This window comes from Topomyia yanbarensis, chromosome 1, assembly GCF_030247195.1.
Source record: "Topomyia yanbarensis strain Yona2022 chromosome 1, ASM3024719v1, whole genome shotgun sequence".
Taxonomy (NCBI): domain Eukaryota; kingdom Metazoa; phylum Arthropoda; class Insecta; order Diptera; family Culicidae; genus Topomyia; species Topomyia yanbarensis.
This window is the reverse complement of record NC_080670.1, coordinates 213,266,580-213,284,924: the sequence shown is the minus strand read 5'-3', so window position 1 is coordinate 213,284,924 and position 18,345 is coordinate 213,266,580. Positions and strand designations below refer to the sequence as shown.

Here is an 18,345-nt window from a genome sequence, read left to right as displayed (position 1 = left end):
AACATTCGCCAGGTGTCTCATCCGGTTTTGCAAAATCGGTCTCGCGAGTCAGACTGAGACTCAATGCAGTTTTTTTTTGTGTCATAACGGCCGTGGTGTTCGGCCTTTAAGCCGAAGGTCACTAAGCTGGATGGAAATTAGGTCGAAGACAATGAAACCGAATGGTTATTAGACCTATTGTTTAATAGACCGTAACCGTAAAGAACCCAAAGGCACCAGCCACTCTCGCTGTGGAGGATAACCCGAATGAACATTGCCGGCAGGATAGCTACAACGCTTGGGAAGCGTACGTATATTCGTCACCACAGTTGCTGGGGAAGTTGCAACAAAAGAACAAAGCACACATCCCTAGCCAGCAGGTAAAGTCCGCTGCAGGAGCAGCCAATGGTAACAGCGAAAAAATTCATTAGATGTAGACCTGACCGGTTGAGTTAGACCATGGAATTTCTCATGAAATAACCCTCAACCTCTCAGCAGTTTTCATTCGTTTTAAACCATGCATTTGACAATGCAACTGTTTCGTTTTATTCACTAACTAATCAATCATCGTTTGGCGCTGAACGGATTCGGCTAACCCTCGTTTCTGTCATGGCGCCGAGCGTTGCACAGACCACGGACATCGTCGTCTGACAGGTGCATATAAGCTTGTGTAACGACACGAACAGGAGAAAACAGAAAAAACAACGACCACTATCAATTAACACAGTGCACGATGGGACTAATCTCGGCCGTCAGGCCCAAAAACAGGGCCAGTTTAGGCGAAATGACAGTTTTTTGAGAAACCACCACCTTATCGTCGTCCGGCATAATCTAGAATCAAAGAATCTGTTAAAGCGATTTGTTCTCGGATAATGCAGTTCATCGACTGACCTTATCAGCTACATGTTTGTAGATCTGTCCGTCGGGACCGACGTGAAATACCGAAAAACCATCGTACCATCTGAAAAAAAACAGAAATGTAAGTAAGCATTTCACTACCGCCGATCCGAAACTCACGCTTCCGTATCCTCTAAAATTTCCTTCAGCTTCCAGATCTTGAACTTCCAGAACTGAAACATGACCTTCATCGCACTAATCCCCCTTATTCGCCATCGCACCTTCACGGTGTTGTCCTCCGGATGTTTGGTAATTTTTAGCACCTCCAGCTTCACGTAGGCGTACTTTAAATGCCCTACCGTACGAAGTAGTGCGATCTGCTTTACGTAGTGATACAAACCTCTGTAAATAAAGAAATAGATGTATGTTAGAATAGGAAACAAACTTCTCACCCCCCGCACAGCCAATTATACTCGGTTCGCAGCCCCCGAATATTGTTCTCGAAGATCAGATTCGGATGGTAGATGGAGTAGTCCAGCGGTTGAATGAACAGCTTCGGAAGTGTGTTCGCCAGCACATCGAATACCCGCTGCAGTTGCGCTTCCGACGGTTGTTGGTTACTACTGTCCGGGGGAGATGATGAGTCCTGAAACACAAATATTAGCAGGTTGCATACCAACCTTAAAATAAATATTGGCATAGCTACCTTTGCTGCTGTCACACTTCGATTTGTTTGAAAGTGATCCGACGGCGTCGTCTGTGAGTCTGAGTTGGCGAAGAAGTGAACGCCCCTGGTATTTGTTTCGATGATCATTTTCAACCCGGTCGATAACGGTCGATTTCCATTGATTTGATTCCACTAGATGAAGAAAAAAAAATTACCTCAGGTCAGATCAGCTGTTTATGGCTAAATAAATGTTCTGGCTGCTGATGGGGCGACATTGCATAACTGCAATCGATCTCACCGTTGGTTCATATTGCTAACTTACCCGACCGTCCTGCGGGGTGCCGTAGGTGGGAACCATCTGCGGATCGGCTGACGCAATCATTCGCCGGATGGTGAATATCCGCCCGATTGTCGTCGGTGCAAACCGTGTTGAAATGCTTCTTCGTAGACAGTTTGCCATCGAAGGGCTGTGATGTGATGCCTACCTGGTAGTTCTGCTACTGGTTCGTCAAAGTGCCCGTGGGAACAATGGAAAGTGTTCCTAGTGAAGGAAAGCTAACGCAATAATTGAACGACAGTGGCCACTGATTTAAATATGCTCGCAAGGATTCATCTCGTTTGGTACGTTTTGGTTCGAGAAATTTACACACATGCCGGGCTGATCACGGGTAAAATGAAAACAACCGTCGGAGGAGGTACTAGATTTGACAGATTTTGGTGCAGAGGCGCTGCAAGAAGGAAAGGTGAGAACATTTTTCTTGGGAGTGGCGCTTACCATGGTCTAATTAATGTGAGAAAAGAAGGTAATCGCGAGCTAATTTTGATTCAATCTATTCAACCGGTTCCTGCATGCTCGTTTTGTCAATCAGAAGCGTTAATTATATTTATAAAAGAGTTAAATAATAGTACTACTGGATATACATTTTAATTCAATTAGCTAGAGATTACTGAGTAGTGAGAGTTATGAAAATGTACTTATATTACTGGATATATTCTGGATACTTTTCATGCACACATTTCATGAAAATTGAATAAAGGTCTCGAATGACGATATAGCCACGATATGCCAAGCAAAGTACCGTATCAATGAGAACTGACAACGTGCAACTAGCCGGCGCTATGATCGGCTAACTGGTTGCATATGAATAAGCCCATAGGTAAACTAGCGGCTCATTCTCGCAGATACTAACTAGAACCTGACAGAATTCTGGCTAATTTCTCGGCTGGACTTAACTGGATGAATGAAAATGACAACCACCATTTATCGACACACTTAGCAGTTATTTAGCAGTTCACGAAATACACAGAAAACTTGCATTACCTAGCAGTAGGTAATCTTAAATCTGTGCATCCCACTTCCTCCAATGAAAAACGAAAGAGAGGGAATCCAAATTTACCTAAAAATAATGAGATATTCGCCAAAGCCGACTAAATGAAGTCCCATTAATTTTGAGTAAAAAAAACATTCCCTCTCCCTTGTTTTCAGGCAGTGAAATAAGGACAGCATTTTAAAATTACCTACTGGTAGGTAATGGATTTTAAGTGTGTACTTTTTATAGTAGTCACTCTACGAGCCCGAAAGAGACAGAGAGCTTGACACTACTAGCGACAGTCCTAATCGTGTGTTGTGTATCTACTGCTCACTAGTACACACACTTTACACACACACAAGAGAAGTGTCAAAAATTGCAGCCAAACGAGCATGATGGTTTTGTGAGGGGAAGTATGGAAGGAAGCCCATGGGATCTTCCGTGATGCCAATTTACATTCATGATTGCTAGTTTTATTGCTTTTGTCTCCGCTAGTCTGTGTATAAAGTGTCTGCACAGAGAACAAACATCCATGATCGAACAAAAAAAATTAAAAAAAGTGTGTAAACATTTGAATTAATATACGATAAACACTAGCGCCGCCACACCAACCTATCCCAACTATCCATCAAATCCATTCCGGAACCGGTTTGAAATCCTGAATGGATTCAGTCTGGAATCTTGCTCAAAGAAAACAACCGATTCTGACTATCGGTTGATGCATTTGAGCTGGAAGTCCGAACCCGTTCCGGACTAGTTTGACTGGGTAGAGGAATAATCGCTGTAAATTCTGTCGAACTCAGCCACAAAAAACATGAAGACAGTAGCGCACCTGGTTTGGATATCCCAACTACCTTCGAAACCGTTAGAGATTTTACACAAGTCTGTTCTCTGTGGTGTCTGTATTCAACTGTACTGATTAATACTAGTTTACAGTTCGGGAAATGGGTCACGGGATTTGTGTCAAAATTTGATCAGGGAAAATGTTCCACCGAGATCTCTCCAAACTGTCAATCCAAAAGCTCAGCTGCTTCTAAAAAATCCCAACAGTATCTAGATAGCACAGTATTTTAAACCTAATAAAAACACCTTTTCCCCGTCGGAAACAATTCATGTTGAATTGGTTGGATTTTGTTGGATTTTTGTGAGGAGATTTTTAAAATCCCGTGACGTTTCCCGCGATTGGGTTTACACTTCATGAAAAGAGTTATTTTTGTGTGGACTCATTTCCCACACGGGATTTGAAATCCAGGGCTTCATTTAAAATACACAGGGACCCAAATCTCGTGACACGTTTCCCGAACTGTAAACTAGCCTAAGGCTACTACACCTCGGATCACGGAATTTGAGCCAGGATGTTGTGCCGGATTTTGACAACGGAAAATTTTCCGCCGTTATCTCCAAACTGTCAAAGTAAAACTACTAATGCTTCTAAAAAATACCAGTTGTTTCAGATCAGCACCGATTTTCTAACGTAATAAAAACATTTTTCCCGTCGGAAACAATTCATGTCGAATTGTTTCCGGCCGGATTTTTTATGTGGAGAATTTTAAAAATCCGTGACGTTTCCCAGAATTAGATTTTTTTCCGCCACGAAAAATAAAATTTCATCTCCTATTTAAAATATATGGGGAGCAAAATCCGGTGATCAATCCCCGAGGTGTACAGTAGCCTTCACATGGAGCTAGAAACATGATCATGGAATAGAAATTTATTTTGGGTGATTCCATTTGCTCGAACTGTCAAAGATGAACATTCCAGTTCATGTCCCGCGTGTTTTTTGAGAAGGGCCAGTAAGAGTACTGTCAAAATTCACTTGGAGAAGAAATTCTGGACATACCATTAATCGCTGATCATAAATCACAGTACCAGATGAAAGAGAAAACTTTTCTATTCCATAAAATGTTAACATCTATTCTCGGTGAGTTTTGGTTTGTCCGGAATTTTCTCTCAAAGTGGATTTTGACTGTATGCTTATTAGCCCTTCTCAAAAAAAAACACGCGAGATTTATAATGTCACCGAAAAGTATTCAACTGATTTCTTCACCCGGGCTTGTCTTATAAATCTGGGTTAACGCTCCGTTAAAGTTGAACGCACGGGGTCCATCCCAAGTAACAATTGAAGTTTTTATAGCACGCTACATATACAATCTAAGTTTTATCAGTGTCTATAAAACTATCATAAAACCTTAATTGTTACTAGGGATCTTCCATATTCATCTGGATTCTTCAACAGTTTTAATCATTGGCATACAGATTTGGTTCTGTCTAACTCAGATTTCCGAAAATGTGTCCAATATACTGAAAGCTCAGAGATTAAAGTTTATTGCATATGCTGAAATTTAAAATATTTTAAGTTAACAGATAGGCAGCGTAATAACCGAATTTTCAGTAAAACAGCTATATTTAATTAGTAAAAGACAAAAATACAATTCATAGATGAGAAATGAATCTTTTCCCCCAAAAAAAAAAAAGAAATTTGACCATCCAGGCAATTCCAGATTTTTCCAAAATTTTTTTTTGATTTTTTGGGAAAACGCTCTTTCTCGGTTGAAGATTTTGTGGCGTGTGTACGCCACCGAAAAACTACCTAAAATTGAACACTTTTGACTTAATTTCGTGGTCTCGTGTAGGAAGGTAAAATTAGGTAAACCGTGTTGAAGGTACACCATAGAAAATCTTCAATCGGCACAATCTGCTGACTATTCCACCAATTAATCGGTCGATTGTTGCACCGACTCTTATGGGAGTTTAACGTGGGCGTCTGCCGACACGACAACCGATTAAATATGACCGACGAAATCTGTTGAAATCGGTCTATTTCAACCTATTAAATCGGCCAATTACTTGGTAGTTTAAAACTGGAACCAGATTTACACCGATTTAATCCGGTGATTAATATGCCGAAGGATGTTGTTTACCAACGAAACCCAACTTAGTCGGTTTACTAATCGATCGACCTCGAAGCACCCGATTTAGTCGGTCGACTGGGAAATTTCACAACTGTCATCTTTTCTATGGGGTAATTTCCATTTGACTACGGCAAAAATCATAACTCAACCACAGACTAACAGACATAACACTATGAGGAAATTCCCTCCAAAAACGTCGATCCGACAATTTTTCAAGAACACTAGCTCCACCTTTTACTCACAGTCCCAAACACTCATTTACTGTTGTGTTACCCCTTCGGTTTGGGAACAATTTTTCACTAGTGGTGTATCCCCCATATGCTTGTTCATATGTCAGTGGCGCCATAATTTCAAATGTGGCCACAGTCCCAACTACAAATATATTTAAAATGACCGTTAAAGCGGGCGAAGCTTTGTTTTTGAGTGTTATGTCTGTTAGTCTGTGACTCAACCTTGAGTTTAATTTACTTAAATTTAAGTTGAATTTACCTAATTTTGAGTATACCCCAAACAACTCAAAAGTACCTTACTGCACGGGAAGACCTCGACTGAGTCGAATCTCTCGTTTCGTTTTTGACAACACTAATAAGTGCGAAAGCGACGCACAGCTCAAAAGTACCTAAATTTAAGTTAAAAGAACTTATTCTGTAGGTTATTTTATGGTTGCGTCTAGGTTGTTTAATTTTGGCGTGTGGAGTGGATCAATTGGGATTTTCGATAGATTGACACCGGTGTAGTGGATTGCACTGGTTTTGCACTTTCTAGCAGAAGTGTCAATGGAACGTACCCAGTTTTCTGCACTTCTGCCAGAAAGTGCAAAAACGGTGCAGTTTCAGTGCACTCCACTACACCGGTGCCAATCAATCGAAAACTCCAAATGTTTCCACCTTTCTATACTACTTCGTGGCGTGTATCTATCATTGTGCCACAGTTGATCTAGAAAGCCTGCTTTCGTTTCGACTGAAATGAACATCGTCTGAATACTTTGCCAACCCTAAAGTTCATTTCATTCAACAAAATCTTTCAAGGAAAGCGTGAATTTTCAATCACAAAGCGACCGCGATCTCGCTCGCTCCCGCGAGTACCGCATAGCAGCAGCAGATGTTCAGATTCAGACTTTAGATTGTTCATTCGCAACCCAGTCTCTGTATGTAGTGTACTGTAAAGTAGAGAGTTTTTTAGCTAGAAGTCACCCCAACACAGCCAAACAGCGAAAAGCAGAAGTCGCTGGCTCTCGATCGACGAAGCGGGTCGCGTTTTTATTTTATCAATCGCTCATCAGTAGAGAGGCGTTTTCCAAAGCAGAGAAAAGAGTCCGCCAGCCTCGCGGTCACAATCGAGCAGTCAGTCTGCACCGCGATACGAGTGAGAAAAGCACATCGGGAAAGGAAAAGCGCAGCGTTTGCTGAGCTGAACACAGTGATATACAACATCGTGTATGTATGGTAGCGTTGTGTAGTAGTGTGTACTCAACTCAGTGAGTAGAAGGAAAAAAAAATCGAACTAGAGCAAGGTGCATTTTTCGTTTCGTTCGGAGTATAATCGCGTTTGAAGAAGAAAATTTCCGGGCTCGTTTGGAAGTGCGCGGTCGGATTTTATCGGAACAAGTGGATTTCCGCGTTCGAACCTAGAGGGACACCATTTCTCCTGCGCTAGTGGATATGGATCTGCTGCGGGCAGTAGAACAACGGCAGAAATTTTCCGCAGCAGCAGCAGCAAACCATAGCAGCAATCGAAACAGCAGCAGCAAGATGGACTCCGTTGCCGTCGTCGTCATGGTGGGAACCGAGCGCTGCTAGCCAAGCTGAGCTTTTTTTATTCGTCTTGGATTGGTTGGTCGGAAACGAGAGTAATAGTTTATTGCTGTCTGGATAGTTTAGCACGCGGAACGAAAAGGGTTTGTGGCATTTTTATTTTTTTAGCCTATCGTAATTTTTTTTATAGTGGATGAGAAAAATTTCGGCATTTTTGGCTGAACTTTTTCGCTGTTTGCCAAGGTTCTCTTCCGAGGGCGACGTCGTCGTGGCCGCCATGTTTTTTTCGCTCGTCGATTTTTTGTGTTGTGTCGAAAGGATAGGTTAGTGTCTGAGGGAGAGAAGTGGATGGGCGAGATACCGTGAATGAACTCGGAAATGAATATTTGCTGCCAAGATGGTAGAAGGCGAGGTGTTGCGGGTGATTGGGAACTAGTTTTCAAAATATTAAATGAATTTACAATTTCCATAATATTTTACATTTCAACTTTTGAATAGGGCTAATAAGATTTCTAAACAAGCTTTTGTTTTGCTGATGTCTCTTAATTTGTTATAATTTCATCACAGAAAACATTTGAAATTAATTCTACCAAGAGTAAAGATGTTGATTCAAGTGTATTTTGTTTTACGAAATTCAACTTGGCAGCGGAATAATGAGCGAAATAAGTTTGTTTACAAAAATCTCATTAGCCCTTTTGAATAATTCATATTGATTTTCAATAATGGTACCATACATTTTTTGGAGAGTATATAAACATATATTTAAAATCATTGCTAGCAATTTTTTTACATTTTCCAACAAATTTATTGTACTTTATTGAAAGATGTAAATACAATTATTGTACAAGCTTGTTGTCGTAAAATTCTGACTAATTAATAGTATTTAGCAGTTATTAATCCGCTTGAAATAAAATAGAATTCTTGAGCGTTTTTTCAAAACGTCATATCTTCAATGAGTTACTCTCTGTTTATACTTTCTCTTTCGATTTTTACGGCGTCACTATAACACTTTTCACTTATTTTACAGTACAGATCGAAAGACGGTGGTTTTAACTAGCATATTATGCAAAGAGACCGAATTATTAACAGAAGAGAAAGTAAACAAAGAGAGTAACTCATTGCAGATATGACGTTTTGAAAAAACGCTCAAGAATTATTTGTTGCTAGAAAATAGGCTGAAAATCTTGCCTAGTTTAACTAGTTCTTGGATTCAAGTGGCAACAAATCGCCACCTTGACTGTTTACTCGTCTTGCCAGCATACTTCAGAGAAAGCGAGAGAAGGTAAAAGTGATTCGGAGAGGATAAGTTTGCATGAGAATGTGTGTGAATGCGGGGTGAGAGTAAAAGTTCACCGAAACAAAGTCTGCAAGTCCAGATACGGTAGGTTTGTGTCTAGACTAGGGTTCTCAAACTGACAGCATGCGAATGAATTAGGTTGATTGGGGGTAGAGGAATAGGAATTGAATTAGAATTAATTTTTTTGTTTGATTCGTTTGCGCACGTTAGCTTAGCGGTGTCAATTTCTTTATGATTTTAATTTTGCTTTATATTTTGTTATTGTAATAAAATTGAGCCCAATTTTTTAATTGGCATGACATTGAATTCAATTTAAGGAATTCTGAAGAAATCTTAGAATAGAACGTAAGTAACAATGAGAGATTCTCTTTAGGGCGATTCTCTTCTGTTCATTAGTTTAGTTCATAGTTTAGTATTAAATGTCGTTTCGACATTTAATACTAAACTATGCATAATGTACTAGTAAAAACCATCGGCTTTCGATATGTGTTGAAAAATTAGTGCAAACCCTAACAAAGAAATATACACAAACATTAACCCATATAGTCCAACGATTCCACATATTGTTTTGATGATACCCTGAACAGGTCGTTAGGTTCTTGAATGATAAGATGTTTATTAGGGAAGAGTTATAGTGACGTCCTAATAATCGAAAGAGAAAGTAATCAAAGAGAGGCTCTCAACGTTACTTACGTCCTATTCCAAATTTTCTCCAGAATTGTTCGATTTCTTTTTCATTTGGCGGTATACGACTTTATCACAGACGCTAGGTATATTTTTTCTTATTTTAGAATATCGTTTTTCAGTTTCGTATTGGATGTTGCGCCGAAATTCGGGTTGCAATAGTTCAACTGTTTGGATTCAACCTAGACTAACTTGTCATTTATTTTAATTATAAGTAAAATCTGAGCTTCATGTCACAATTGTTTCTTATTATTACAGACTACAGAGTTAAAACACGTTTCAATAATTAGCAACTTGATAAACGTCATCAAAATAGAGATGTGATCGAGACTCCGAAGCAAAAAATATGACAACTTGAGTTAGGTTATATCCACCTATGCATAAATACGGGAGTTTACCCCAATTTAGGTTCTGCATTAGTTTGCCACATTGACGTGTAAACCACAAACAGTTTCGATTCAATTTGTTCCTCGTTAGTAAAATAAGAACTTATGTGCAAACCTTGACATCAGTCTCGATCAGTCGTTTACTGTATACATAAGTGATGTGTCATTTTTTGGATCTAGTGTCTAGCTAGGGGCCCAGTCAGCTGTTAGTTACTAACGAGAAGAATCCGGAACACAAAAATATAAACGTAAGAAAATAAGTCTGAGCAGTTCTATCACTAGCCATGTTATATGCTGAAAATTAAGAATCGCCTGCAAAGCGTGTCGAAATAGAAGATGAATTTCAATTAGGTGTATACCCGATTTTATAAGCTTCATATGAAAATTGACAGTTGGTAGTTTGATGGGCTCTAGCAGACGAACCAAGTTGAATTCGAGTGAATCATTTCTTGGGCATATATTTCTTATCTTAAAGATCCGAAAAATGCAAAAAAAAATTTTTTTAAATTTTGCGCTGTCGGATCCCCTTAAGGGGAACTTAAAGTAAATAATCAGAAAAGGTTGCGAGGCTATATCTAAGAACTAAAGAAGAAAATTTTAAGAGCTTCGGTTTATTAAAGAAAAACAGAAAAATATATGTCCTGATTTTATCAATGTCCCTATTTTATCAGCTTAAAATTCGCCCAAGGGTCTGAAAAAAAACGGATCTTCACTGTCTTTCGTTTGCAAGAAGTGAAGAAAATACGATACATCAGCCCTCGCCAACGAATTGTTTAAGTTGAATGGATTTTTGGTGTGCATTCATACGCTACTTGCGCCCTTTTTTGCTCTAAAATTGATGTAAGTGAGCGTTTAAAGAAACTGCAACTAATTCGATTGATCTGGTGTACCAATAACGACTAACTGGTGGATTGTGTAAATGGAAGTTCATTCGAAAAATTGAGAAAAGTGAGCAAAGAAAATGTGTATCAGTTGTAAGAACAATGAACTATCGCTTCCCGATCAAAAACCCGTCTGTCTACTCGTAAAGCTATTGCCAAATCGTTTCACCTGAGATTCAACTACGCCTTGGTTTAGAGCTTTTGACGTACCAAAACAACAAACTGTCATCGATAAATCATCTCTGCGGAAAATCTACGCTCCATCAAAATGCAGCACCAACACTTGAGTTCATGCGTTCTCTCTCTCTCGCTTGACTCTCAAATCAGACAGAACCCTGGCACTTTGGCAGGCTGGCGAACTTCCATAGCCAGCAGTATTCGATCAGCAGCAGCAGAAGCGGCATCTAGTGAGTAGGTGTATGTGTGTGTGCGTTTGCGTTTGTGGATGGAACAGTGTCTATGCAAGGGGCGACCGCCCCAAGAACATGTAGAAGAAGCAACACATCGACGATAAAAGAGAAATGTTAGAGACGACAGATGGGAAAAAGAAGAAAACGTGTAGAAGTGAAGGAACAGTGAGTAGAGGTCTCAGCGTCATTTATCGAGTGAATTTCCGAGCTTGAAAATGGACGATTCCAAGACGAAGAAAGTGTGTTCGTGAAAGTGTGAAAATTGGTTCAAAAATCGAACTTTTCAACCGAACAGGAGAAGAATTTAGCAAAAAACCGAGGAGGAAATTCCAATCAGAAACAACGTAACAAGGTTCGGATAGATAGAGCAGTGAGAGACGCAATACTAGCAGCAGCAAGGAAGAAGAATGCGCCGAATTGGAGTGAAGAAGAAGCCTTCGCCCGAGCTGGACGGCTAGGATTTTGCTTGGTCTAGAACAAAGTGAAGGTATTGAGTGTAAGGTCGAGACTGCGGAATTTTTCCCCCAGCTTTACAGTATGGCTCAAGGTCTAGAATCAGAGTTTTCCGGATTAGGTTTTTGTAGATCACAGAAAAAAAAAAATCATTTTGTGACGGTCACCGCCTTTGTGTGTCCCTCCCCTGCTCGATTGATTGATTCTATCGTAATCGAATCGAGTATGGTAATTTCCTCGTCAGCTCGCTGCTCGCATTATACATGTACATATTTCGCCTGGTCTTCGTCTTTTTTTTTTCGTCTGCTTCGACGATTTCCAATTATTGTTTGCTGATTTCTCAAATGGCTATGACGGCGACGACGACGACGGTAATGATTGCGAACAAGAGTTTTCGCAACAGCAGTATTGTCGGGGCAGGGTGCACAGTGCTGCCAGGCGCCCAGGTCGTGTTTCGAAGTTTCCGAGTGTGACGCAACTCTCTAACCCTTAGATGTGCGCGATGGTGTTCTTAAAATATTATTTGTTTGAGTTGTAAGTGTGATTGAATTTAGCTTTAGTGAGGTGGAAAATCTTTGGGTATGTCTTCCTTCGGAAGGAATGTAAAGCCGTTGGGCGTGCTACATGGAATCCGGATGGCGTATTCGGTGATAGGAATTTAGTGCGGAGAGAGATCCTTGGAAAATGAATATAAAACCTTTGAAGAAGTGACAATTTTTTGCAAAAATTATTGGCTAGCTTAGAACAACGGCGTTAAAAACATCTGTCAAAATTCAATTTGGAGACATCGACAAACATATGATTACGGTGTAAAAGCTAAGTGTTAAAAGCTTGGCAAACATATGATTACGGCTTAAAAACTAACTGTCAAAATACTCTTTGAAAGAAGAATTCCGGACAAACCGTCTCACAGATGTTGGTAGCAAGCAAAAAAAAAAGTTTTCTCTTTGATTAACTTCTATGAACTGTGCTTAGTTAGTAACGGTTTGTCCTGAATTTCATTGCAGAGAATTTCGACAGTTGGCTTCTACGCCGTAATCGTATTTTTGTCGAGAATTACTGTCAAAACGTTACATGCGAAGCACAGTCGTTGACATTTAGCAAAAAATGTCCTCATTATCGTAACCACCGTGATCTATGAAGATAGCGATTTTTCAGAAATTGCCCCTCAAATTAAATAGTACAACGCCCTTACAACAAGCTAGTCAAAAAATAGCCATGTGCATTTAAGAGTTAACCTGGCCTGAAAGATAAACGAATCTGGCCACACTAGCGACCTAGGTCTGTGAAAGTGTGCGCGCGAGAGTGTGTTTGAGTGCAACCCGCAGCAGACAAGAACTTCTCTCACCTGAATGAACACTGGTTTCGTGGCTGACTGACGTTGGCTGGCAGTGTCATCATCGTGTGCTGTCAAAAGTTGTATTCTAATTGACTGCCAGTAAGAATGCAATTTATTCTGCTGGAGGGAGACAGATAGCCATCAAAGGGTGCTGTGAATGATGAACGATTTTGTGGAGAATGGGGCAGCCATTTAAATGGATTGTAATACCCAAATACATGAGGGTGTGTGTGCTGTGAGTTGGCAGGAGCTCATCAATACAGAAGAGTGTTGGTTGGCAGTGTGCGTGTGGATCGATGATAGAAAAGAATGAATGACGGGGGAGGACAGCAAGAGTGCGATTTTATGAATGGTTAGAATTGAGTTGGAGAAAAGTTTTAATTGATAAAATTTGTGTGATCTACAAGTTTTAATGATTGTGTCAATCTATTTTTTGTAAGACATAGGGATAGAAAAAACTGATATTTTACTCCAATACCATCCACAGACCTAATCAATAGAACAGAGCGTAACAAATACATCAGTCAAGCTGCCACCACTAGCGACGACCCCAGCGTTTCAACACTCCCTCATATTTGGGACTACAGATTCGATCGAAAAAATCAGGCACGCGAGAGCGCTCGTCGCGATAGCCTCGTCCAGAAGGGTCAGTGCCGACGTTGGTGCGGCGAACGGATTAGCAGCAGCAGCAGCAGTAACAAGAGTCAGTGGTACTCACAAACGGCGACGGAGTAGACGCCGCCACCAGCAGCTGCGGCAAGACGCCGCTGAACATCAACGAAACAAGACGCGCACTGACCCCGGGAAAACCCAACCAACAGCACTTCTCAGGAGACGTACAAGTTCCAATATCTCAGCGCCAATCCGGAAGATGGTCGTAGCATCCACCGGTCATGGCAGCGGCAGTAGTAGCAGTAATAGCAGCAGCAGTAGCAGTAGCAACAGTTCCAACTCCTTGTCCCATCATCCAAGTCAGTCCCGAAGCGGTGGCAGCTCCTCCGGAGGGCATCAGCGAGGATCGGGTTCACAGATGGGAACTGCTTACGCCGCCGCCGCCGTCGGGGCTGCTAGTGGGACGGGAATGACACCGAAGGAACTGTCGGACAATGATGACCTAGCGACCGGCCTGGTGCTGGATCCGATTTTGGGCTTTCAGACGCACAAGATGAACCTCAAGTATCGGCCGCTGCGGGTCAACACCGATCCGATCAAGGATCTCATCGAGGATTTCATCCGAACGCAGAACTACGCCAAATGCTACCAGCAGCTGATGAAGGGGAACTGGATTCCGCGGGCGGTGCTCAACAAAAGCAAGCTGGCACAGAAGCGGCTGGAGGCGCACGTAAGTGTATCCCCGTTTTTTCTTATTAATTGAAAGTGAGTTTTAACTTTAATTTATTGTAGATTTATCGATACCTTCGTGTGTTCGATCGCAACGCGGGCTTCGTGATTGAGGGCTGCTACCGGTACTCGCTCGAGGGCCAAAAAGGGGCTAAGATTTGCTCCACGAAAAAGTGGCTGAAGAACGAAAAAATTGAATGTTTGGTCGGTTGTATTGCGGAACTGACGGAGAAGGAGGAAGCGATGTTGCTGCAGCCGGGTAAAAACGACTTTTCCGTTATGTACAGCTGTCGGAAGAATTGTGCCCAGTTGTGGCTTGGACCGGCGGCCTACATCAACCACGATTGTCGGGCTAATTGCAAGTTTGTAGCGACCGGACGGGACACAGCCTGCGTCAAAGTTCTGCGAGATATCGAAATCGGAGAGGAAATAACCTGCTTCTACGGGGAAGATTTTTTCGGTGATAACAACCGGTACTGTGAGTGCGAAACGTGCGAACGGCGCGGAACGGGGGCTTTCGCGAAGGACAAGGATGGGGAGGAACAGAGCCCCAATGGGGTACGCTATCGGCTGAGAGAAACCGATAATCGACTGAACAGACTGAAGAGTAAAAATAATCAGATTGATCACGGGAAGACGACGATTGGTAAAAGTGAGCCACCGTCGGCGCTGGCAGCGCTAAGCATGAAAGAGCTGCGGCAAAAGGGAATGACCAAATACGACGCGGAAATGCTGCTGGCGCAGCAGAATCAACATTCCCCGAGGAAGGCCGCAGCGGAACAGGTGGAGGAACCGCCAAAGGAGTCAAAAGTCAGCAAAGAGGAGGAAAACGCTTCTTCGGCTGGGATTGTTAATGAGAAAAGAGCCACCAGATCGTCCCGTCGATTTCAAACCCCAAGCGAAGAGAAAAAGCAACCTGCCACTGGCAGTACGCCCTCGGAGTCAACGATCGAGGAAGCGGCCACTCCGGTTCCTCCTAGAAACACACGAAACACCACCCGACCGTTACGGGAAAATTGCCGCCGGCGTTACAGCAGCAACAGTAGCATCAACACGGACATCTCAAGTATCCTCTCGTCGACGTCGTCCTTCGTTACGGCCAGAACTTCGGTCCCGACGGCAGCCGAACGAAAGATGATGCCCCGGACCGTTAAAAACCAATCGATTGGGGGCACCGGCCGAAACGACGGAGACGTAATCGTAATCGACGACGATAACAACAGCAACCACTCGTTCGCCTCCAAGAGTAGCTGCAGTGGAAGTTCGTCGCTCTCGAAGGGCCAACCGCCAAAGAACGACAGCGTCTATGTGTTCAATGATCTCCTGGAAAGTGGCAGCCTAAATGGTTACACGCTTAGAAATCATCACTACCACCAACCCGAGCAACAGCAACAACCGCAGCAGGATCAGTCATCCCAGCGACCTGCATCGACGAAACGACGCTCGACGAGACACTCCCCGGCAGCAGAGCAGCAGCAACAGCAGCATTTCAGTCCTCGAGTGACCCGACGAAAGCAGCGACTACTCGAGGGCAGCAGCAACGATTCCATCACTTCCACGCTACCATCGGAACCAGCGCCTACACCGGAGCATCAGTCTCCTCCGCCATCGGTAAGCACAGATCTCACATCCGGAAGTAGCGGTGACAGTTCGAACCGGGGCAATCGCCGAAAGCAGAAACTACAGACCCGCGTCATGCTGGCGGATGAGGAAGCGGCACTGGAGAAACTCCAGGAGGGTCAGGAAGCGGACGAATTGGAACGGCTAGGTCGTCGATCGAGTGTCGGTCGCGTTCCCCGCCGGTTGATGCTGGACGAAGAAGCCGAGGAAGAAGAGGAGGAGGAGGACGATGTGATCCTGTCGAAAGTAACCCATTGTGATGATACTAATGATAATGCTAAGTTGTTAAGAGGTATAAACCCGCATGAAGATGTCATCGTTTTGAGCAGCGGAAGCAGCAGCAACGGTAGTACTAGCGGTAGTGAAAGTAATAGTGGTAAAGTATCAACTAGAGATAGGAGCTGTAGCATTAGTGTAGATAAAGATAACGGTACGGAGTCGGTGGCCGGTGGAGAAGAGCTTGCTACGAAGACGGTGATTGGATCGCGGAAGCGTAAAGTGTCGAAAAGTGAGTCGGAGAGTAGTTCAAGCTGGGAGAATAAGATTCCCGTTCAGAAGCAACCGAATCCGGAGACATTGCTGAAAACACCGGAACGACGACTGAAGCTGACACTACGAATGAAGCGCAGTCCGGTGATTGACGAACTTATCGAATCAGGTACTAGCTTAAGCGACGACACTTGCAGTACTCACCACAACTATAAACCGGAGTACGAGATCCTGCGGGTGGAAGGCATTGCAGAGGATAGTGAGAGGGATGACGATGATGAGGAGGACGGAGATGATGATGAGCTGGACGAGGAACTTACGTACAGCAGCAGTTGCAGTAGTCGGCTGTCTCAGAAACGAAAGAAACGTCACAAATCGAAAGAAGCCCGAAGGCATCGGAAACGGGCAAAGCGTGAACTACGTCGTCACGCTCATCACCATCATCACCACCACCATCATCATCATCATCCACCTGCGGCGGTGCAGCAGCAGCAACAGCAGCACCATCAACAACATTTGCTGCCTTCGCATCATGGTCAGCAACAACAGCAGCCATCGGTCATTTTGCAACCATCTGCACTGGGACCGGTGACTGCTGCTGTTACTGCGGCAGCTGCCGCCGCCGCAAATCTGACCCCTCCCAAACGCCTGCCACTCGATTTCCCAGCACCGACCAAACGGCTTCGGTTGATATTCGGCAACGAAACGCGGACAATCGACATTCCACCGACGGCGAAAATTTCCGCTTCGTCGTCTCCCTCTACGCCGAGCTCCCTGCCACTATCCCCAGCGGTCAGTTTAACGCCAAATAGTCTCAACAATTCCACCGCCAGCAGCAGCATCGTCAACAACACGCCAGGGGTGATCGTCAGTCCGTCGCGGTCTCTCACCACTCAGTTCCCTTCCTTGAATAGTTATGCTGCCGCCACCAACACGTTCTCCCGGTCTCCACAGCCACCAAATCAATCTTCCCAGCAAACGTCCAGCACGACGCAGCACCTGTTCGCCACCAACACGCTTAACCCAATCTCGTTCCTTCAAAGCAGCAACCTGCCGCTGCAATTTCAGCATCATTCTCATCCCCATCACCACCACAACCTATTCCAGTTTCAGACTACTCCTCCCGAACCGCAACCCCAACATAACGTCATCCAACACACTGCTCTTCTACAACAGCAGCAGCTGCAACAGAAACAACAACAAACGATGATGACAACAACAACGACGATTCAGTTGAATCTAAACCACCACCACCATCCCCGGTTCGGCGAACATCTCAATCATAACCTTCACCATCTTAACAATCATCATCATCATCATTCACACTTGACGGCGGCGGCAGCTGTAGCCGCAGGAACGGCTGCAGCCAACGGCCCAACCATTGCCGCCGCCACCTCAATAAGCACCACCACTCCGACCAAGTGTAGTCCGTATCAGCAGCTGGCGGCACTGACCACGGCACAACCCGGTGTGGCCACGTTCAACTGACGGCTGGGGACGGCGGGCAAACTGCAACGGCGGTAGAGAGCGGCGAGGAAGTGGAACACCCCCAGCAGGGCGGGCGCGCGTGCGGATGTGGTTGTGTTGGGGGTTTGTTTGTGGGACGGTTGGTCGAATGGTTTTTTTTTTTGGTTTCGTTTCACGCGTGCAAATTGCTTGCTGAATCAGTTTTTTTTTTTACCAAAATAAGATGCAATTTTTCTCAAAAGGGGAAAATTGGATTAAACCGATTTGCGCAATAATGGTACAAGACCTAACTTGAATTAAGTTTGATTTTTGTGTTTCGAATTCATTTCGTCAGTAAATAGCACTAACTGGGTGTCTAGTTAGACGATGCATCTAAACTAGTACCCAAATTGAGCGACCAAAAAGGACAAGGACAAGAACACGCTTCGTAAAACCCGTTTCAAACGGGAGAACGTCGTTTGGCGTAAGTTCGTTTGGCATAACAGTAGGTGACACATGCTTTTGTTTGGCATAATGGTC

At 43.4% G+C, this 18,345-nt stretch overlaps 2 protein-coding genes across 3 annotated transcripts; one reads left to right on the top strand and one right to left on the bottom strand.

Annotated features, from left to right (window-relative positions):
* Nucleotides 1–477: 477 nt before the first annotated feature.
* LOC131691820 (uncharacterized protein C6orf136 homolog) lies at nucleotides 478–2,182 on the bottom strand. The gene is made up of 6 exons (XM_058978488.1): nucleotides 1,806–2,182; nucleotides 1,523–1,675; nucleotides 1,290–1,462; nucleotides 997–1,218; nucleotides 871–940; nucleotides 478–810 (listed from the first exon to the last, which is right to left on the bottom strand). The coding sequence occupies exons 1-6, from the start codon at nucleotides 1,941–1,943 to the stop codon at nucleotides 694–696; spliced, it is 873 nt and encodes a 290-aa protein (XP_058834471.1). The 5' UTR covers nucleotides 1,944–2,182; the 3' UTR covers nucleotides 478–693.
* A 4,717-nt stretch (nucleotides 2,183–6,899) lies between these two features.
* LOC131691806 (histone-lysine N-methyltransferase Suv4-20) lies at nucleotides 6,900–18,037 on the top strand. Of its 2 annotated transcripts, none has more exons than XM_058978469.1 (3): nucleotides 6,900–7,602; nucleotides 13,397–14,251; nucleotides 14,314–18,037. In XM_058978469.1, exons 2-3 carry the CDS (start codon nucleotides 13,781–13,783, stop codon nucleotides 17,845–17,847), a joined length of 4,005 nt encoding a protein of 1,334 aa, XP_058834452.1. In that variant the 5' UTR covers nucleotides 6,900–7,602; nucleotides 13,397–13,780; the 3' UTR covers nucleotides 17,848–18,037. The 2 variants fall into 2 exon arrangements, with proteins under 2 accessions (XP_058834452.1, XP_058834459.1); XM_058978476.1 differs by lacking the exon at nucleotides 6,900–7,602 and adding an exon at nucleotides 10,945–11,604.
* The last annotated feature ends 308 nt before the right edge of the window (nucleotides 18,038–18,345 follow it).

Excerpts from the sequence above, each read along its gene's own strand:
- LOC131691820 (XM_058978488.1), bottom strand. The coding sequence starts at position 1,943 with ATGGCAAACTGTCTACGAAGAAGCATTTCAACACGGTTTGCACCGACG. Across the intron at positions 1,676-1,805 it reads GCACCCCGCAGGACGGTCGG|TGGAATCAAATCAATGGAAA; the intron begins GTAAGTTAGCAA and ends TTCTTCATCTAG. Across the intron at positions 1,219-1,289 it reads ATTCGGGGGCTGCGAACCGA|AGGTTTGTATCACTACGTAA; the intron begins GTATAATTGGCT and ends CTTTATTTACAG.
- LOC131691806 (XM_058978469.1), top strand. The coding sequence starts at position 13,781 with ATGGTCGTAGCATCCACCGGTCATGGCAGCGGCAGTAGTAGCAGTAAT. Across the intron at positions 14,252-14,313 it reads AGAAGCGGCTGGAGGCGCAC|ATTTATCGATACCTTCGTGT; the intron begins GTAAGTGTATCC and ends AATTTATTGTAG.